Source organism: Pantherophis guttatus, chromosome 1, assembly GCF_059756535.1.
Source record: "Pantherophis guttatus breed Tessera chromosome 1, ASM5975653v1, whole genome shotgun sequence".
Classification (NCBI taxonomy): Eukaryota; Metazoa; Chordata; class Lepidosauria; order Squamata; family Colubridae; genus Pantherophis; species Pantherophis guttatus.
The window spans coordinates 338102102-338117571 of NC_142063.1; the positions used below are offsets into that span (position 1 = coordinate 338102102).

Consider the following 15470-nt stretch of genomic DNA (forward strand, 5'->3'; position numbering starts at 1 on the left):
ACACACACGCTTGCTTCACGCGTGTGCCTTTTGCGCTTGCGCATTGCTCACACGCGTGCCTTCCGTGCATACGCCTGGCCTCGAAAACATGGCTAAATAGGAAAGCATTACGCCGGGGGTGGGGGGAACCTACAGTCGCCGCTACCGATTCACCCGAACCGGCTGAATACCACCTCTGATGTTCACCTGATTAAATAGCGCAAACATATTTATTTATCCCAGTTTGTGGTTCTAAGCCAAGGGTGGGGAACTATGACCCTTTTATGACTTGCGGACATGCATGGCTGGCTCAGGAATTTTGGGAGTTGAAGTCCGCAAGTCATAAAGAGGCCATAGTTCCATACCTTTGTTCTAAGCCCTCAAAAAAATTCAACACTGGCTCTCCTCTTGAACTTTGCTGTTAGTTTCCAAACCACTAAGTTGCTGTGTTCCTTTATCAATGAAAAATTGGTTCCCGTATAGTGAAAGAATGGAAAGCTGGCCTTAGGAATGAGGAGGGAGTGAGCAAATGGTTGGAGGGGGGAACTTTCAGAAAATATTACTCAGTGTGACAAAGAGGAAAGCACATGAAAAAAACTCAAAATAACCCCTGGATTATGTTTCATACGATCTGGGTCAGAGAGACACTCCAAACGGGCTCGCAAGATTCTATTATTTTGCTCTACAGCAGTAAAAGAGCATTAACTTGAATCCTCGCTATGCTTGTGTGGTTGACCTTGCCTGCCTCGCAAGGCTGACCGTTGGGTAGAAATTTGATGAGAGAAATAAATTAGGTCCTCTCTCCCCAACCTGCTGCTGAGTGAGCATGGGGACACTGAGGATGACTTTCAACCTGTGTGGAGAGTTATGATGTTAAGAGAGCTATGGGCTAGGTATGAAATACCTAAACCATTGTTTGTTTGCTGTGAGTAGCGGTCAGGGTACTCGCCGTGGTAGGCTGCTCTGGGTTCGCCCGGGTTCAGAAGAACCCGTAGCTAATGTTATGGCTGGTTCAGAGAACCTCCAAATCCCACCCCTGGCTGGCCCTGCCCTCCCCGCCCCGCCCCTCCCAGGAGTCTCCATGCGGCCCATTTTGGATGCAAGGTAAGTGTAGGGCCCGCGTGGAGGCTCAGGGAGGGGGGAAAAACAGGCCTCCCAGAAGTTCCGGAAGGCTGAAAATGGGCCCCATTTCCAGCCTTTGGAGAGCCTCCAGAGCCCGAGGGAGGCAGTTTTAATCCTCCCAGAGGCTTGAGGAAAGCCTCCAGAACCCGGGGAAGGCAAAAACGCCCTTCTCCTCCATCGTGGTGCAGAAGGCCGACCCTTTTGAAGCCCACCCCTGGTACTCGCTGGCCGAGACCCAGGTACGGGAACGTTGAGGTGACATTGAGCCAGTCATTCATACTCTGGCCAGCCTACCTTTCAAGATTGTTGTGGGGTAAATGAGAACACTTGGTGCACCACCTACAGCTCTAAATGAAAGGAAAATATGGCGTAACACTACTGAATAAGTAAAGTCTTTCTGCAACATCTTAAGGACTACAGGCTCCCAGGCCTATTTAAACAATAATTAGATATTAATACTAAATGAAAACTTGATGGGAGCTGGCAAATAACTCGTATCCTATCTCCTCTAGGCTGTTAGTTATGGCAACAGACCATGATTAGAAGTAATTGCATTTTAGATATCTTTATCCCACTCTCCCCCCCCACCCCCACCCCTTTATGCATTGTCATCTTTGGTAAAAAATTAGCATTTATATATTCCAAGGTTTTCTCTCTGGCAACTCTGCCAGTAGATGTATAACGCAGGCCTTCGAGTGTTTTTGTTTCGAGATGTTTAATGACAAAACTATTCATAATCAATACAGAAAATACTGACATTTTAAAATATTTTTGTGAAGAAAATTAAAAATGTAAATACAAAATAACACAGTTCATAAAAACAATCGTATTATTTGGGTATAATTTTCTTCCTTTTTTTTTTTTTATTTTCTTAATTCAGTAAGACATAATTTAAGTAAGTAGCAGCTTGGTTACCAAGACGTGATTTTTTCTGCAGCCCTGCCATTCAAGAGGAGTTATTATAGTCTTCAGTCATATTTCAGAATCTTAAAACAGGCATTTCTTCTTGCATCTACAGTAATTCATTGTGGAGCAGGAGCATTTATTTCTCTTCCCCCTCCCCCTCCCCAGACATGTTATTAATATGGAATAATGAAGCAATTCATTCATTTAAACACAAATTCACTGCCAGTTGCTAGGGCCACCACAGCAAGCATTACAGTGGAGAACAAATACCCCCTGGGCACGTTTGCTTTAGAGGGTGCGCGAGGGCTAATTTTTGTGGCGCGTTCTTCTTTCTTTATTGTTGTGCTTTGTTGTTTCTTTGGGTAGTTTGTAGGCACCCCGCTGGTGATCCTCAAGGTCATAGGAATTGTGGGGACTTGGGCCAGACCTTTTGTGCTGGACTTCGCAGAGGTTGTATCTTGGATGTAGACCATGTGTGTGGCTGCGGCCACTTCGAAAGAATTAAGGTTCTCTGTGCTGAAATTTTCTGGGTAGGGAACCAGTGGCCTGTCGGTGCTGGTGAATGCTATTGTTGGGTCATCGGTGGTGTTTACATTGATGTCCGTCATTCCTGACGGTTGTTCATACGCTAATTCACTCTGTTCAGTTGCTTCTGCAGAGTCCGTTGTATCCACTGCCTTTATGGCTTTCACGAAGAGGTCTTTCTGTGCCAGAGTTGGAGTAGCTGAGAATGGCCCGGAGCCTTCCCATGACACAGTGTCCTCCTCCTCCGGGCACGGCAACCCAAAGATCGTGGCTTGCGTTTTACCTATCCAATCCTGCAAATAAGAGAGGGCTGGTGGTTTATCCTCGCATGCCCAGGGATTGTTGTAAAGGGTGATGAGTCGTAGCTGAGCCAACTGGTCAAATGCTTTGTCAGGGATATAGGCGAACTTGTTGTTGTGCAGATAAAGTTGGGAAAGATGGGCGAGTCTGCCCAGTGTGCCGCGAAGGATTTGCGACAAGAAGTTGTTGGATAGATCCACTGTCTCCACGTTGATAGGGATGTTGGTGGGGACGGTCCAAAGCTTGTTGCTGCTGAGGTTGAGGAACACGAGGCTGCTCATCGTGTTGTTAATGAGCACAGCCCTCTCCACCATGTTCCTCGAGACGTCAAGGACTTTAAGATTCCACTGGTAAGCCGTGTCAAGCTTTTGGAGAACCCTGATGCTGTTGTGCGTGGCATATATTTCCCACAGGGACCTGGGCAGTTGAGCCGGGAGGCTCCGAAGCCAATTGTTGGAAACGTCCAGGGTTCTCAAATTGGCAAACTGAGTCAGCTGGTGGTCGAGATCCACAAAGCGGTTATACGACAAATTCAAATAGGTAATGTTGTCTTGAAGTCCGTAGGGCAGCGTGGTCAGGTTTCTGCCAGAACAGTCCACGTTTCTATCGTTTCCTGAGCATGAACACAAAGAAGGACAAATACCCTGAACGGCTGGTATGAAGACGAGAAGAGCCAGGATGCCAAGCGATGCCTTCAAGATCCGCTTCTCCATGGTTGCCTAGAAGCAAACATGTAACACATGCCCAGTTTACTGCACATTTTATTTATTTATTTATTTATTTATCTATCTATCTATCTATCTATCTATCTATCTATCTATCTATCTATCTATCTATCATCTATCTATCTATTTATTAAATTTTTATTTTAGAAGGCTGGTTGGCTTTTTTTTGGGGGGGGGGCACTTACCCCTTGGCAGTGGAGTTGCATTTTAATAAAATCAGACATACCCTCACCCCTGTGGCATATCCCTGTGGCATCATCCTTAATGGTGCCCAAGAAACATGCTTTATTTCCAGGGAAGCTCTCCATCCCCCCTGTCTTGCTGTCTGTCAAAACAGCCTGATCTTGTTTTCATCTCATCTCTCTCCCTTCCCCTTTTCCACTCTCCCATCCTCCTCTAGCTCCTAATGGTAGCATTCTTCCAAAAAAACTGCTAGGCTCTTCCAAACGTTGTACAATGTCCGCTTTCTTTCTCTCTCTGGAGCAATCTGAATCCCCTGGTTTGTCTCTCGGATATTCTTCCTGTTATAAAATGATGCTTCTGTGGGAAGGTGGCAGGCAGACTGAGCTCTGGATGTCAGCCTTAGGTCTTAAAAATGCCAGCAGTCGTTATATAGCAGCTCCTTTAGCCATGCCGTAGCTATAAGGCACGCAAGAGCAAATGGGCATCCATGGGCTTCAAAATGCATTCGGAGCAATTGAAGTCACGCTTAGAAATCACTAAGAATATTCTCAACAATTCTCCAAGATGCATTCGGAGGATGTTAAGGCACAAACGCTCCCCTGCCTGCGTTTCCTCTCTGTGGATGTTTTTTCTCCATTCTTACCCTAGCCCTATTCCCCTTTTTTCCAAGAGAGAAACATTTTCAGGACCGAATCAAAGATTTCAGCGGAGATTTTTTGTAGCTGTCACTGCAGCAGATTACCGATGCAGGGAACTGCCAAGTTAGACGACAGTTTCCTTCTCCCTGTATTTTCCCCCCAGTCTCTCTGTCTCTCTCGATTTTTTTTTTAATTTATTTTTTTAAATTTTACACACATAACACACCAGCGCGCACGCACACCTCGTTCTCTGGCAAGAGGATTGGGTCATAAAAGGAGGCAAAGAGAACAGCCAAAGCAACTTACCCCACTCACTCTCTCCGCTGTAGCCTTCAGTGCATCGTTTCCCTGGAAGATTCAGATGCAAAGCTCAGTTTGTTCTCCAGCCGAGCCACAGTTTGTCTGTGGGTTGTGCTTTGCCTCTTCAGCTGCATCGTACTGCCGTTTCCAGGGGCTCTGCAACCACCTGATCAGCTTCCCTTCGGAAGACTGCAGAGCTGTTGGTTGTGGTGCTGACTCAAATTTATCGCGAGGGGTGCACACTCAACAGAATGGGCAGTCCCCTTGTTTTTAATGGGGAAAGCCAAGTTTCTAAACTTCTTACATTATGTTCCCCCCCTCACTCTTCTTCTGGGATGTCTCTCAGGGCGTTAAGATGCAGCGTGCATAGTTTGTGCAAATTGCAAACTCAGTTCCACCTTTTTTATCTGGATGTGTGATAGATATATATATATTTATTAGGCTTTAAGCGCCATCAGCCTTTGGCTCTTTCCTTCTGCGTTCATGTTTTAAGCATTTTGTCTTTCTGAAATCATCCTATGTTTCCAAATGGGAACTCTTAAAAGGGTAAAAAAAAAAAGACTCTGGCAGTTTTAAATGAAATTTATTTCACAAGGATCCAAGGATCATTTCGTCCAGCCTCATCTTCTCTTTCAGAAGCTCATGTGAATCACCACATAGCCTTAATTCCTTTCAAACTCCCAATTGTCCCTTCCATTTTCATGGAAAAAAATCAGAAAATTCCTAGCATAATTTAAGGGACAGTTGATTAAAACTTGCTTTCCCAGAGTGAAGCAGGCGGTTTGGATCGCAGATTTGTTAAGATAACATTTAGCCCAATTGGGAATTAGTGATTGATGCATAGGAATTTTAGAAAGGCCATGTCTACATAAAAAGAATCAGTAAAACTTCCATTTTTTTTCAGCTATATTTCCTTACTTTTATCCTATTTCAGTAGCTGCTTTAAAAATACACTGCCATAATGATATGTACTTAGCTATATTTTTAACATGCTTTTGTATTTTTGGCTTAGTTTGACCAAACTGGGCCACTGAGAGCGGGTAACTAAACCTGATGGTAGCTTTAATCTAGATGAAGAACATGGCTAAATTTTACTATCACGGCCAACAGTGGTTTTGTTTTTCCCTTCTGTGAAGAGGTTTAAATATCTCTTCTAGTTTAATGTAGGGTTCAGCTCTTTTCTCTTTTCCAAAGCCTTCCTTTATTAATGTCCTCTTTCATGGTCCAAAATAATGTGCTCTTTCAGAGAAAGACTTTGCTTGTATGTGTAGAACCTAAGGATGTAGATTAGTTTTTTCCCAACCTCGGTTATTTCCAGGTAGGTGAACTCCTCCAAGATTCTTCTCACAGTTATTGCTATTGAGCCAAATTTCACCTAATCTGTAGCTGTACATTTGGTTTTTCTTGGCTGTGTGTAAAACCTTATTTTTCTCTCCATTGAATTTCCAGTTCGAGTCTGGCGAAATCAGTGGTGAAATACAATTTTTTTTACTACCGGTGCTGTGGGCATGGCTTGGTGGGTGTGGTGTGGCTTGGTGGGCATGGCAGGGGAAGGATACTGCAAAATCTCCATTCCCATCCCACTCTGGGGCCAGCCAGAGGTGGTATTTGCCGATTCTCCAAACTACTCAAAATTTCCGCTACCGGTTCTCCAGAACCTGTCAGAACCTGCTGAATTTCACCCCTGGATCTGGATCTTAAGCCTATTTTGAGCCCAGTTTTCCTTTATCCTATCAGTGTACAGTACTTGTATTCTACATACAGGTAGCCCTCGACTTACAACCACAATTGACCCCAAAAGTTTTGTCGCTAAGTGAGACATTTGCTAAGTGGATTGTGCCCCATTTTATGACCGTTCTTGCCACAGTCGTAAAGTGAATCACTGCAGTCTAATTAGTAACACGGTTGTTAAGCGAATCTGGCATTCCCATGGACTTTGCTCATAAGAAGGTCGCAAAAGGTGATCACATGACCCTGGGACACTGTCACCATCATAAATGTCAGTTTCCCAAATGTTTGAATTTTGATCATGTGACCGTGGGAATGCTGCAATGGGGGTTGTAAATGTGAAAGATGGACATGAGTCATTTTTTTCAGGGCGGTTGTAACTTCGAATAGGTCACTAAATGAACCGTTGTAAGTCTAGGACTACCTGTAATTATTTCCCTGAAGCTTCCCAGCGGCCATGGAATATGCAGGAATAGATAAGAGGGGCTCTATGGTTACCAGACTTTACGGAAAACCTGTCTCTTCTTGCTGGTGTCACGACTGTAGTTACTCTTGAGAGCACATGACTGTGTTCACATGACTGATAGAATTCTACATCTTATATAAGGCCTTCAGAAAAACCACAACAGGGTAAATATAAATAGGAAGGGACAAAGTAAAACTTTAGTCTTTATTTAATCAGCTAGACACACTGGCACTCTCATCAGAACAGGATTATATAATGTTTAGATTGGATTGAAGGGGTCCATCTAACTCAGAATTCTACTTTTTGGGAAGCCTATAGGAAATGAAACTTTCTCTAAACGGCCTCTATCATTCGGGGAGAGAGAGAGAGAGATCATGTCTGAATATACGAGTTTCATAAAGCCTCTGTGATGGCAGCTGTTGATACTGCCCTTCATGAAATTATTATGAAGTCATTTAATCTAGTCGCCATCTCTGCATCGTGGCAGGGGCTTCAGTAAATTCAGCATGCGATAATGAATTAAATCCTCTGGACTGGAACAGGAGGGGTTGGGGTTTGTCTGTTGTTGTTTTTTTGGTTTTTTAAAGATTTAGTTTTCTGTATTTGCTGTGAAAGCTTAACTTTTCTGGTAAAATATAGGCCAACATATTTTTCTTTAGGCAGAAAAACTCTTTGGTTTAGAACTCTAGTGAACTGTTTGTAAATGGCTATTGTTGGTTGTAAAGTGAACTTTTTTGAGTGCGGTTGATGGTTCTTTTGCTTTTCGAAAGTGATCGCTTATAAATAATTTGGAATTGCCATTTTACAGGAAGAATTGGTGAAGTGGGGGACTGTGGGTGGGGATGATTAATGGGCCTTCATTTCTTTTTTTATCACAATTTTATTAAACAGATTAAACAGATACAAAGAGCTTATACAGAAATATATTTTTAAAAAATATGTAGAGAGTGCAGGACTGGAGGGAGGGAGGAAGGAAGGAAGTTCCCTCTTTATCCTCCAACAGGTATTATTAGTTAGATTTATATGCCACCCTTTTCTGGAGACTCAGGGCGGCTTACAATGCATTAAGCAATAGCTTTCATACTTTTGTATATACCTGCTTAGTAGGGCTTTCGGGGGGCCCCAAGCAGGGTTCTTTTTTATATAAAGTCATCTTATTGCCCCCACAAACCGGGTCCTCATTTTATCTACCTCAAAAGGATGGAAGGTTGAGTCAACCTTGAGCCTGGTGAGATTTGAACTTGCAATAATTGCAGGCAGCTGGCAACTTAAGTGCTACTTTAACAGCACTTAGTCCACTGCGCCACCAAGGCTCTTGTATATTCAACATTAGCAACTTACTACTGTCTTTTAAAATACAACCAAATACCTCTTTATTCCACACCTCGCCCCCTTTTCTATAAATTCATTTTTAAATCTTCAGCTCTTCTTATTAGTCAGCAAAGATACGGTAAAAATGAACAAAAACACCTAATGACATAAGTATACAATCCCCTTTCCATTAGGGGAAAGTTCCCCTCATCAGTCTCTCAACAATTAAATATTGCCTCCCCCAATAAAAAAAACAACAATAAACATTATCTGAAATAATAACCTTTTATTTAGATATCAAAAGCTAATCCCTTACCCCATTAGATATTTCCAAAAAGAAATTCAGATAGCCATTCAGCATCACCAGAAACCAGAATTCGTTATTTAACAGTAATCAGAGCTATCTGTTTTATATTTTTCCTTCTTCCTTCTTCCTCCCAACCTTAAGTCTCCTAATTAATGGCCCTTCAGTTCTGACCAATTGCATGAAGAACTACACTTGCCCGTTGCCCCTTGGCACAAGCAAATAGGACCTTTCAGAAAAACCACAATGTGGGTCTAGTTAGGAAGGGACAAAGAAGAGAAGTGAGCTTTAATCTCGCTACTTGTTGAAGAGGCATTCCAAAATGTGTTTCAAATGGTGAGTATTTGGGCTCTTCAGTGCTGATTTCAGGATGGGGTGGGGGGGGCAACTCTTTGCCAGTTAAGTGGTTTCTGATGCACAAAATAATTCTGTGCCACTTCTTGTTCACCCACACAATCTTGCCACCTCCCACACCTCCAGTCCTTAAGTTAGCTTTCGGGTTTTGGTTATTTCCTTTGCAGATTTTGCTTTTGCTTCTTAACCACAGCAGTCCCCTATGTTCTTGGATAGCACCTATTCATTCCAGCTGATTCTTTTGAACAAACCGCTAACGTTTCATAATATCCTGGGCCTAAGCTGCTGTGTTGTTCCTTAAAATGGTGCTAATGTCTGCATTGCCACAACTTTCTTTTGTAAAAATAAATAAATAAATATGGACCATTTTTTTTAAAAAGAACACACAACCTGACCATCACAGTACCAGAAAGACACCGAGGACCTGGAAAAAGTGCAAAGAAGAATAAAGAAGATAGGGAGGGACTTGGAGACCAAAATCTTAGTTAAAGGGTCTGGGGACATATAAAGTAGAGAAGTCCATGGAGAGCAGAGGTGGTATTCAGCCGTTTCGGGAAAACCGGTAGTGGCAATTTGCATGCAGGTGGGCCTGCCTACCCGCCCGAGTATAATCCCGTCCTATATCGCTGTGTTTTTGACGCCGCATGTAAGTGTGGACGGCGCCCACAAGCAAATTGCCATGTTGTTTGACATCGCACGCATGTGTGGATGGCGTGAGTGAGCCAATTGCTATGTTTTGTGACATCGCACGCTTGCGCGGATGGTGCACACACGCTCATATTTCCAGTGCTGGGCGAACCAGTTATTACAGTACGTGAATCCCACCTGTGATGGAGAGACACGGTAGCTGTGTCCCAATACTTGTAGAGCTTTCCCAGTGAAGAGAAGATGAATTATTCTCTGTAGGGCTTCAAGGTAGGACAAGAACTAAGGGCTCAGTGGGTGGAAGCTTTACACAGAGAGATCCAAACTTAGAATAAGGTGGAATTTCCTGATTGTGAGAGCTGTTAAGCAGTGGAACAGCCTGAAGTCATGGGTCTTCCATCACTGGAAGTTTTCAAGCAAAATTCCGACAGCTGTTTGCCTCGTGTAGTCTGAGGATTTCAGCCCTGGGCAGTTGGTTAGGCTAGAATAGTGATGGCTAACCTTTTTGCCATCGTGTGCCAAAAGTGGGGGGAGCGGGGTGTCACACATGCCTGTGCCCACACCCATAATTCTATGCGCCCCCCTGCTTTTGGGACTCAATGGCAAAAAGGTTAGCCATCACTGCCCTATAACGGAAGGGCCGTTTTTTTGCTCTGTCCAAGCTCCAGGGGGAAATCGGCAAATGGGCCATTTCTGGGCTCCGGAGGGCCTCTGGCGGGGGGAAGGCCATTTTCCCTCTCCCCAAGCTCCTAGAAAGGCCCTGGAGCCTGGGGAGAGCAAAAAAATGGGCCTTCCTTACCCATCCCCCAGGCCCTCCGGAGGCAGGAAACAGTCTGTTCCCTACTTCCAGTGAGCCCAGAAGGCCCGAAAATGAGCTTGCCTGCCCACCGATATGGCTCCACATCCCACCTGTGGCACGCGTGCCATAGGTTTGCCATCACAGGGCTAGAAGATCTCCATGGTCTCTTTCAACCCTCTGAGTCTATGCTAAATTGATGATTCCTGCAGTGGAGTTTATCTCGGTTATTCTGGTTAGGAGTTATGTCATTGGTTTTGGGATGTTTTTTTTTGCAAGGTGCATAGGTTGTGTGCTTTGTGTTTTGCTAATAATAACCCGAGATTGTTGCAGGCATTTGCCAGGGTAAGGTTTGAAGGACTCTTTCCGTTCGGGATGATAAGTGTGTATCAAACTGATTCCTGCATTGCAAACCAAGATTCAAAGTCCCAAGTTTAATAAGTGAAAAAATATTGATGTAGGTATAAATGCCGGACACATTTGAGTGAGTAATATAATTGGAGTAATCGCTTCCAGTGCTGTGGTTTCATCCTTGCAGGCAATTCTCTTGAGGGTTTTGGAAGCAGGAGTCAGCAATCTGATGCTGGATGGGAGGTGCCTGTCCCCATACTGATCAAGGCCTGCACTTTGGATGAGATCAGCTTGGATTCACTGCAGCCCAACACCCATTAGGTATCCAAGGCAAACCTCCCCTAGATTATCTGTGATTGTAGCCTCCTCCTCCTCCTCCTCCTCTCCCCACCTCCTCCTCTTCCTCCTCCCCACCTCCTCTTCCTCCTCCTCCTCCCCATCTCCTCTTCCTCCTCCTCCTCCTCTCCCCACCTCCTCCTCTTCCTCCTCCCCCCACCTCCTCTTCCTTCTCTTCCTCACTTCCTCCTCCCCTCCTCCTCCTCCTCTTCCTCCTCCCCCACCTCCTCTTCCTCCTCCTCACCTCCTCTTCCTCCTCCTCCTCCTCCCCATCTCATCTTCCTCCTCCCCCACCTCCTCTTCCTCCTCCTCCTCCTCCTCTCCCCACCTCCTCTTCTTCCTCCTCCTCCTCCTCCCCGTCTCATCTTCCTCCTCCCCCCACCTCCTCTTCCTTCTCTTCCTCACTTCCTCCTCCCCACCTCCTCTTCCTCCACTTCCTCCTCCTCTCCCCACCTCCTCCTCTTCCTCCTCCCCACCTCCTCTTCCTCCTCCTCTTCCCCGTCTCATCTTCCTCCTCCCCCACCTCCTCTTCCTTCTCTTCCTCACTTCCCCCTCCCCACCTCCTCTTCCTCCTCCTCCTCCTCTCCCCACCTCCTCCTCTTCCTCCTCCCCCCACCTCCTCTTCCTTCTCTTCCTCACTTCCTCCTCCCCTCCTCCTCCTCCTCTTCCTCCTCCCCCACCTCCTCTTCCTCCTCCTCACCTCCTCTTCCTCCTCCTCCTCCTCCCCATCTCATCTTCCTCCTCCCCCACCTCCTCTTCCTCCTCCTCCTCCTCCTCTCCCCACCTCCTCTTCTTCCTCCTCCTCCTCCTCCCCGTCTCATCTTCCTCCTCCCCCCACCTCCTCTTCCTTCTCTTCCTCACTTCCTCCTCCCCACCTCCTCTTCCTCCACTTCCTCCTCCTCTCCCCACCTCCTCCTCTTCCTCCTCCCCACCTCCTTCCTCCTCCTCTTCCCCGTCTCATCTTCCTCCTCCCCCACCTCCTCTTCCTTCTCTTCCTCACTTCCCCCTCCCCACCTCCTCTTCCTCCTCCTCCTGCCACCTCCTCTACCTCCTCCCTCCATCTCCTCCTCTTCTTCCTCCCCAACCTCTTCCTCCTCCCCCACCACCTACTCTTCCTCCTTCCTCTCCCCCACTTTCTCCTCCTCCTCACCCCCTCCTCCTCCATAAATTGCCAATACAGTGGCAATTCTGTATTAAATCTGAACTAAAACATCTTGCTAAGGACACGTGTTCACCTTGCACAAAAGATTAGAGCATCTCAACTAGGGCCCTGAAATTGGCTGCCTTCTTTTATATAACTTGGTCCTGTTTAGAGATACAGGTAGTCCTTGACTTAGAACAGTTCATTTAGTGACCATTCAAAATTGAACAACGCCACTGAAAAAAAGTGACATGACCATTTTTCACACGCACCATTTCAGTATCCTTCCGTGGTCATGGGACCAAAATTCGGATGCTTGGCAGCCGACTCATATTGAGGATGGTTGCAGTGTCCCGGGATCATGTGATAAAATTTTGCAACCTCCTCCTTATAAGCAAAGTCAATGGGGAAGCCAGATTCACTTAACAACCGTCTTACTAACTTAACAATTGCAGTGATTCGCTTAACAGCTGTGGCAAGAAAGATCAGTAAATGGGACAACATTCACTTAACAAATGTTTCGCTTAGCAACAGGAATTTTGGCCTCAATTGTGGTCATAAGTCGAGGACTACCCATATCCATTTTTATCCTAATGCTAATTCCTTCACCTTTGCTCAGCTGCAGATGATTGCAGCCTCGCTTTTAATGGTGTGCTTGCAGCTTGCTTCTTGGGGTTAGGCAGGGCATAGTCTGTATTATGGGCAGTTCTCTGTTTGAATAAACCGGGAAGATCCTTCTCGGTCCAAGAACATGTTTGGTTTTGTCTATTTCAGTCTATAGTCTTTTATGTACTTTGCAGCATTGAAGGCACTACTTATTTTACTGTTTTTGGCTCCTCCTGGCTCTGCATTGCTGGGTTCTTTTCTGGCAGCCTCTATCTCAATAATTATCAGCTTGCATTGCAATTCTCCGTTATGCTTTTTTAGTTGCACCCAGATAGCAGAAATGGCGTGGCTTCTGGTTGAAAAAAAATATCATTTCCTGGTGAGAAGATCCAGCACAGTGCAACTCCTTCTGTTTCTGATAACTATTTCAGGGACCTTAATTTGGCTGTATAAACAAGGAGACATTATGTATCCATTGGGTGAGGTGGGGGAGATAGACAAAACCAGAGATTCGCAGGTATGCAAAAATAAATAAATAAATAAATAAATAAATAAATAAATAATAAATAAATAAATAAATAAATAAATAAATACATACATACATACATACATACATACATACATACATACATACATACATACATACATACAGGTAGTCCTCGACTTACGACTACAATTGGGCCCAAAATTTTTGTTGCTGAAGTGAGATATTTTTAAGGTGAATTTTGGCCCCTTTTACAACATTTTGTGCCACAGTTGTTAAGTGAATCATTGCAGTTGTTAAGTTAGTAACACAGTTGTTAAGTGAATCTGGCTTCCCCCATTGACTTTGCTTGTCAGAAGGTCAGAAAAAGGTGATCCTGTGACCCTCCCGGGACACTGCAAACAGTCATAAATATGAGTCAGTTGCCAAGTGTCTGAATTTTGAACTATGATCAATTGCCAAGCATCCAAATGTTGACTATGGGGACACTGCAACGGTTGTAAGTGTGAAAAACAGTCATACATCACTTTTTTCAGTGCTGTTGTAACTGAACGGTCACTAAATGAATTGATATAAATTGAGGACTACCTGTATTCCACCCAAAAAAAACTCCACACCACTATGGGAATTGAGTTTGACAAAGAACATTGGCAAATGTGGTGGAATCAAAGAGAGCCGTTTGGAACAAGAATAGAATTGAATATTGAGAGCATAACAGAAGAACAGAGTTGGAAGGGACATTGTAAGTCCACACACACCCCGCCCAAGCAGGAAACCTTACATCATTTCTGACAGATGGCAGTCCAGTCTCTTCTTGAAAGCTTCCAGTGACGAAACTCCCACAACTTCTGAAGGCAACTTCTGTTCCATTGGTTGATTGTTCTCACTGTTCGATAATTTCTCCTTATTTCTAGGTTGAATCGCTCCTTGATCAGTTTCCACCCATTATTCCTTGTCTGGCCTTCAGGTACTTTGGAAAACAGGTTGACACCCCCCCTCTCCTCTCTGTGGCAGCCCCTCAAATACTGGAACACTGCTATCATGTCTCCCCTGTTCCTTCCCTTCACTAGACTAGCCATGCCCAGTTCCTGTAACTGTTCTTCATATGTTTTAGCTTCCAGTCCCCTAATCATCTTTGTTGCTCTTCTCTGCACTCTTTCTAGTGTCTCAACATCTTTTTTTGTAGTGTGGTAATCAAAATTGGATGCACTATTCTAGGTGTGGTCTTACTAAGGCTTTATAGAATGGTATTAGTACCACACATGGTCTTGATTGAATCCCTCTGTTAATGCAGTTTAGGATTGCATTGGCTTTTTTGACTGCTACTGCACACTGTTGGCTCATATTTAATTGGTTGTCCACTAAGACTCCAAGATCCCTCTCACAGTCACTGCTATTGCCTACAAGTGGAGCAATTCATACCGCAGTCCCATTGGTGCAAGGCAGAGGTGGGCCCTTTAATGCATAAACCAGCACTCGTGCTGCTGCACTGATCTCTCACGCCTATGAAGAAGGTTTTTGTCGGTTGTCTTCACTGATGAATGTTTTCATTGCTGTTTTGTGGTATACAGGTAGTCCTCGACTTACAACCGTTTGCTTAGCGACAATTCAAAGTTACAACAGCACTAAAAAAATGACAACCGCCCTTACACTTATGACCATCTCAGCATCCCCACATTCACGTGATCAAAATTCGGGTGCTTGGCAACTGGCATCTGTTTCGGCATCCTGAGGTCATGTGATCACAATTTGTGACCAGATTCTAATACGCAGAGTCAGTGGGGGAAAACGGATTTACTTAATGTCTGCATGATTCACTTAACAACTGTGGCAATTGAGCAGGACTCAATAGCTGTCTTGCCTAGCAACTGAAATTCTAGTTCTAATTCTGGCCGTAAATTGAGGACCACCTGTATCTGGTTGTTACTGGATTATGAACTGCCAGGCGTAGATTTGATTACAATGATCAGTAACTATTTTAAATAAAGAAAGTCCTCTTCTAGTATCGAAATTTCAGGGCCAAGCCAAGGGTTCTGTGATCAAAATTCTGATGCTGGGCAACTGGCTCATACTTATGACGGTCACAGTGTTCCAGGATCATATGATCACCATTTGCAACAAGCAAAGTCAATGGGGAAGCCCGATTCACTTATCAACTGCATTACTCATTTAACAACTGCAGCGATTCACTTAACAACTATGGCAAGACAGGCCATAGAATTGGGCAAAATTCACTTAACAACTGTCCCGCTTAGCAACAGAAATTTTGG

At 44.6% G+C, this 15470-nt stretch overlaps 2 protein-coding genes across 7 annotated transcripts in view; one reads left to right on the top strand and one right to left on the bottom strand.

Annotated features, from left to right (window-relative positions):
- The window catches only part of NF1 (neurofibromin 1), a 233596-nt gene that overhangs the window by 126061 nt on the left and 92065 nt on the right, over positions 1 to 15470 (top strand). The gene's annotated exons all lie outside the window — the stretch shown is intronic.
- Positions 1800 to 5324, bottom strand: OMG (oligodendrocyte myelin glycoprotein). Its single transcript, XM_034420747.3, has 2 exons — positions 4685 to 5324; positions 1800 to 3551 (listed from the first exon to the last, which is right to left on the bottom strand). Exon 2 carries the CDS (start codon positions 3543 to 3545, stop codon positions 2208 to 2210), a length of 1338 nt encoding a protein of 445 aa, XP_034276638.1. The 5' UTR covers positions 3546 to 3551; positions 4685 to 5324; the 3' UTR covers positions 1800 to 2207.

Bases quoted from the DNA above. Each gene is read 5' to 3' on its own strand.
- OMG (XM_034420747.3), bottom strand. From the start codon at position 3,545: ATGGAGAAGCGGATCTTGAAGGCATCGCTTGGCATCCTGGCTCTTCTC.